Here is a 5,894-nt window from a genome sequence, read left to right as displayed (position 1 = left end):
CTGCTAATGTTGTTAGTCCATTAGGAACACTTAAATGTCCAAATGCTATAGAAGTAGGTAATTTTTTAGTTACAAATTCGACAACAAACGATGCGTTTTTGATAATCAAAGAGTAAAGTTAGCAAAAAAACTCTAAAGTTTCGATTACAGAGCACTCTCAACGGAAGTTACAGTAGAAACAGCCCCCTTTTGAGTCTACAAAAGGTTTCGTTAGTGGTGTTTGGTTGTTTACTTCCTGCAAATTTAATCAAAGTGGACTAAAGAAACTTATTTCGTGCTGTATTTGATGAAAAATCTGAATTTTGAAATGTTTAGCCAGAATTTTTGTCAAAAATATAAAAATAGTCGATAATATTTCTTGTCTTTAAAACAAGTAAACAACACTTTTTTTACAAAACTTTAACAAATTTCAGCAAAATTGATGAATTTTTTGTCAAAAATTCCTGAAAAAGTGAATAAAATCAACGGAAATCACTCTATTTTCTCAAAAATTTAAACCTCGATAATTCCCTGTAAAAACGAAAATTAAAAAATCTTTTTAATTCCATGTTCTACGCTGGACGAGCTTTTTAATGATACCAGTCTCAACTCTCTACGAATGAATATATCGATCGGCCAAAACTGTCTGAACAAAAAAAACCATTTGAGTATATAGTTCCTCCCCCCTCAAGAGGGGTCGGAACAATAAAATGTAACTATCTTTTTGTTTCTCAACAATATTTTTTTGTTAATCTTTTTTCTACATTGAGTCGCTTTTTACTGAGCTAAATTGAAGAAAAACAACTTTGTTGTATTTCAAGTGGTGTTTTTTAATCTAAAATTGAAAACCAGAGAAAATTGAAAACAAGTAAGTTAATTTGTTTGCTTCAGTTCTCCAAACAAGTTATATTATATTCATATATTGGTGATCATCTTTTGATGGCGTGTTTTTGAACCAATCGGATGAACAATCCAAACAAATTATTAAATAGCTTTTGTTCTTAACCAAAACAAAAGTTAGGAGTCATCAAAAGCCAAAATAAAGTTGATGTGAGAACTCTCAGCAGCCAATCAATTCAGCAGCTGCATTTAACAGTCAAGTACGATGATAATTTTTTTAAGAAAAAAATCAATTTACCAATAAGCTCATTTTTGTCAAAATATTGGAGAGATCAGTTGCAAGGGACAAAACCAATTTATCTAGTTTAAAAATGAGGGGCTTCTTTGCAATTATGGCGCTTGGCGTGATCACAGGTAACAATTTGTGTATAATCTTTGTTGCTTTACGACGGATTTGATTTTAATTGTTATCAACAAGTCCGCTGGAATTCATTTTCAATTCCACTACACTCAAAATACATTTGAAAAAAAAAACCTTCATTGTTGTTCACAAAAATATTTGAGTTATTTAGTCATTACTCCGAATGTTTCAATTATGGACCTATAACTTCAGCATCAAAAATGTCAGCATGAAAAGCAAAAACAAACTGTTGTAATTTATTCAATTAGTTCGTCCGTAAACAAAATTAATTCAAACAGTCGGCGAAAAATTTTTAATAAGATAATAGAGAGCGTAAAACTGGTTATTATCCGGATCTGATATTAGCCTAGTCGCTTGATAACTCACAAATTCTTCGTAAAAATTCTGCTGCCTGGGATGAAGTACAAATTTGCACGTTTATTTTGACCTAAAAATGTCAACAAGGACCCTAGGCAAGACTCACTTCACTTGGGTGCAGTCAAAAGCTACATTTGATCCTTCTGTTACTGTTTCTCGGAGAGTCGAAGAAGGAAAGAGTTTTTCCAGAAATAGACGGTAAATTTGATGTCAGAAAACAATTACTCATATACTATAAAACAGATCTACAACGTTCAAGCAAATATTAAAATTAGAATAGAACTTACATGCTCCTATTTTTTTCCAAAAAAAACATACAAATAAACATATAAATGAAAAGTAGTTCATACTTTTAGATTTAAAGTACGTTGTTATCTATTGATTCATCAAGAAATATATTTGCTAAATAATTGTCTGATTTGTTTCATAAGGAAATAGGATTGGATTGGTTCGATTTTGGATTGGTATGATACGTATTCTTTTTTAAGAAAACGAAATGGTTTTTCTCAATCAAGCGCACTTTGATATCATGTATTATAGACGTAAAAGCTTTCAGATGGTCAGAAAATCCTTTTCATCATTTATAACAAAATATAATCTTCAGGATTTCCGTTGAATGACACCAACAAAAATAACAATGTCGCCTTCCTCAAAAATACAAAAGAAATTCCAAGAAATTTTCTAAACGCTAAATCTACCATTAGAGAATTATAAATAATGATTACAAAAACCAAGAAAAACTCCAAAAAATTAATTTTCGATAAACACCGAAGCCACAAAAGAATAGAATTTCAAAGTTCACAGTATAATCTGACTGATGGTTACTCAAAAAATGGCATGTGGAGAGTCTTTCCCTACAAAATTTTTTCTGAGTTAATATGTTTTTATCCAATTTGTATAAAAAAAATTGACTTGTAGTGTCATTTCATTGAGTAAAAACTTACGACATGTTTGTTCACTAATATTGAAATATCTAAAAAAAACAACAAAAATCTACAATATTTTACATAGCGGAAAATGTTGTCAAATTTATTGGAGCAAGTATAGCCAGTTTAATGTGAAAATGGAAACAACTATAATGAAATTCTGGATATCAAATTGTGAAAAAATGAAGAAAAACTTGAAAATTTATTGACAGCAAATGCTTTATGAATAGACACAAAAAAAGTTTCAAACAAATTATTAAAAAACAAACCTGTGATTTTGATTAGAAGACGATAGAAAAAATAAAACTAACATAGCAGTGCTTTTTTCGATTGTTCTTGATCAGAGAAGATAATGGAAAACAATGAACTAATAGACGCAAGAAGCATCATTTGTTATCGATGCAGTGCATCGACACAGATAAATTACGCAGACTGAAAGAAGGCAGAAATCTCTTAATCAAATTATTTGTGAAAATGTGTGTTTGTACTTTAAGGTTTTTATGTTAAAGATTTGTTAAAAATACTGAAGCAGAGTTTTATTGGTATTCGAACATAACGCAAATATCATTTTCTTAAATGAAAATAAACAGCAATCAATTAATTCTCCTGTTTGAACTATTCAACCCCCGTAATAATATTTTAATTTTTTTGGTAGGTTCATTTGTTTTGAAACTTAGTCAGCCAACATTTTTAGTGTTCTTTTTCGCTAAAAAATTATTGTTGCCTCTGATTTTATTTTGAGATACCAACAAAAATTGACTCCTTGATTGAAGGAAGACAATCCAATCCAAAACTTCACAAATAACTCGTAACCAAAGAGCCAATTGTTTTTCGAATATCGGAGATTACTGTTAAATATTTGTAGAAAGTAATTTTTTGGCAACAAATAGGTCATTTTTTTGTCTGATGATTCGATGAAAAAAAATCACGAAAAAAAACTTTTTGGACGAATTTATCACTCTCATTTTAGGCGAAGCTAAATTTGTTGTTGTCATTTTATAGTGTCAGTCGATTCTCTTCCTGAATTCAATAGCCAAAAACTAAACATAAAGTTAAATTTTCTCACTTTATATTGCAACAGCAATTTTCTTAACCTTTTGTCCTCGAGGAAGATTGCGCTTCTTATGAGAGCTACTGAGCTTTCCATTGGTGATGCAATTGCAGCACTAACTATAAAAAACTTTAAGCAGAAGAAAGTTCTGATTTATGAGTCTTTGCAACCATAGAAGAATCAAATATGTGTCTTAATAGTTATATAGGATCATAAAGGTCACAATATGAGATCATAGAGTGGTCTTACTGATCAGCTAAAGATCATATATGGTTATTAGTAATTATGAAAAGATCATATATGATTCTTTACTAATCATACAAAGATCATACATAGTTCTGACTAATCTTTGCAAGATCACACTCTGAAACTTTGTATGTCTTACATGAAAATATATGTTCTTTGTATGGTTAACCAAAAATGCTCATCCCGGGTAAATGTATGTTTAGCTTTTATCCTATTTTCGACAGTTTCTGCTCAGCCATCTCCGACAACTGTTGTGCTAGCTTCACATGACAAGACAACTGCCACTTTAACCATAGATACAAGTGATGCTAACTTTTCTGCAGTTCAGTTTGACCTCGTTGCTTACAACTGTACCGATGGAACTAACCAGATCACTGGAGCTGAATGCACCATCACTCTTCCTAATAGTGGCGCACTCTCCCCCGCTCCCTATTCTGTTTCATGGTCCGGACTGATCCCTGGGAAGCAATATGGGTTCGAGATTGACACTTTGGACTTTGAGAATGGATCGACCTCTGGCAACATTACCAGTGGGATAAGTCTGACTCCATTTTGCACAAGTGAGTTGCTTTGGTTCTAAAATAACTTATTTCCAGTTCTACAAGCCATCCAAATTAATTTTGTTTGATAAAATATGAACACAAAAACTGCCTGGTTTTGAACGGTAATTTTAGAAATAGAAGTCTTGCCCGCAGTATTCAGTTTTTGTGGCCAAGTTTTTTCTATATTAACCACGCTGTTAGATTTATTTCACTTATTAATTGCGATAATCAATACATTAACGTAAATGGTTCTGGTTTTGGTGTGTCAGATCTAAGGGGCTCTGATTTTCTAAAACAGTAAATCTCAAAATTTGACATTCTTCGAATTTTTAATTCAGCTTTGTTCGCCCAAGTAGGGAATTGTTCTAATCGAACAAGCGTCGATATAACTTTTATTACTATATAAGCTTTATATTTCAAAACAAGTGCATTGTTCCTGTGATGTTTCAGCCGCCAACCCACCTGGGAACCTGACAGCTGTTGAGGGCTCTGGAGTTGACGTCGTCGATTACACAGTCGTTAACAACACAGTAGGTGTAGTTGAAGGCTACGTGGTCCAGCTTGCCATGTGGGATGGCTCCATGTTCGTCATGACCTCCGAAGACAACAACACTGGCGGAAGTTATGCCCAAATGGGATCATTCTCTAGTCTTACTAAAGGGGAATTGTATAAACTGACAGCATTCGCTGATGACGAATGTCCAGAATATGAACTGTCGACTGAAAATGTGACTGCGTACTTCCAAGCTGGTAAATCTAGAACACCTTATAAAGTCTAGAAAAGTTAGCTTTAAAGACTTGCTGTTTTTATTGCGTGAACTTTTGAGACAAGTCAGGTCTTAGGTCGACGGGCAGATCAAAAACTCGAGGTGGGGGGGGGGGGGGGGTGGGGGGGGGGTGTGTGTTGTAATTTCTACACAAATATGGTGGTAATCCGTAATTATGGTGTACTGGTCGAACCATGATCTCTTTTCATAGGCACTTCTTGTCGTTTGATCCAATTTCAAATAATCGTTTTCTTTTGCTCAATATTGCTAAATAATATCCAGAAGCTGGTTTGAGAAAATTGATTAAAAAAGATTATAAAAAAACTTCCTTGGGTCAAATTTTGAAATTGATATGCATTTAAACTGAGAACACGCCTTGGAAATTAAACAAATATAGGGACTCGGACGAAAAAGTTTTATTATAACGTATATTAAAAAGATTTATAAGGAAAAAGTACGGATTTTTGTAGATCACACAATTTTTTTAGGCCTGGACGTGCCAACCATGGATTTGACTCTCCTCAAGAAAGATTCTACTCAGATGTGTTTCATCTGGCAATACTCTGGCTCCGGAAGCTGGAACATGGTCAAAGTATATCTGATGCAATCTGGAGTCAACAAAGGCACATACAGTAAATCAGCGTCGGTTAGTTATCACAAAACGTAGTATTTTTTTGGGTTACAGTAGTTAGATACTTTGCACTTCACTAAGGCATCTTGGTATCAAGGGAGCACAAATCTTGTTGCTCTAATCCTCAAAAACAT

General features: G+C 33.1%; 1 protein-coding gene across 2 annotated transcripts; it reads left to right on the top strand.

Moving 5' to 3' along the window:
- Nucleotides 1-1,086: 1,086 nt before the first annotated feature.
- On the top strand, nt 1,087-5,812 carry LOC142356244 (uncharacterized). Of its 2 annotated transcripts, none has more exons than XM_075408190.1 (4): nt 1,087-1,233; nt 4,024-4,380; nt 4,813-5,112; nt 5,618-5,812. In XM_075408190.1, the coding sequence occupies exons 1-4, from the start codon at nt 1,191-1,193 to the stop codon at nt 5,794-5,796; spliced, it is 879 nt and encodes a 292-aa protein (XP_075264305.1). In that variant the 5' UTR covers nt 1,087-1,190; the 3' UTR covers nt 5,797-5,812. The 2 variants fall into 2 exon arrangements, with proteins under 2 accessions (XP_075264305.1, XP_075264306.1); XM_075408191.1 differs by having other exon boundaries at nt 1,091-1,233; nt 4,045-4,380.
- The last annotated feature ends 82 nt before the right edge of the window (nt 5,813-5,894 follow it).

Source organism: Convolutriloba macropyga, unplaced genomic scaffold (genome assembly GCF_964194025.1).
Source record: "Convolutriloba macropyga unplaced genomic scaffold, txConMacr16.3 SCAFFOLD_1810, whole genome shotgun sequence".
Taxonomy (NCBI): domain Eukaryota; kingdom Metazoa; phylum Xenacoelomorpha; order Acoela; family Convolutidae; genus Convolutriloba; species Convolutriloba macropyga.
The sequence above is the reverse complement of the archived record's forward strand: the minus strand, read 5'-3'. Positions and strand labels throughout refer to the sequence as shown.

Coding starts and splice junctions, on each gene's coding strand:
- LOC142356244 (XM_075408190.1), top strand. CDS start 1,191: ATGAGGGGCTTCTTTGCAATTATGGCGCTTGGCGTGATCACAG. Junction 1,234..4,023: donor GGCGCTTGGCGTGATCACAG/GTAACAATTTGT, acceptor ATGTATGTTTAG/CTTTTATCCTATTTTCGACA. Junction 5,113..5,617: donor GACTGCGTACTTCCAAGCTG/GTAAATCTAGAA, acceptor CAATTTTTTTAG/GCCTGGACGTGCCAACCATG.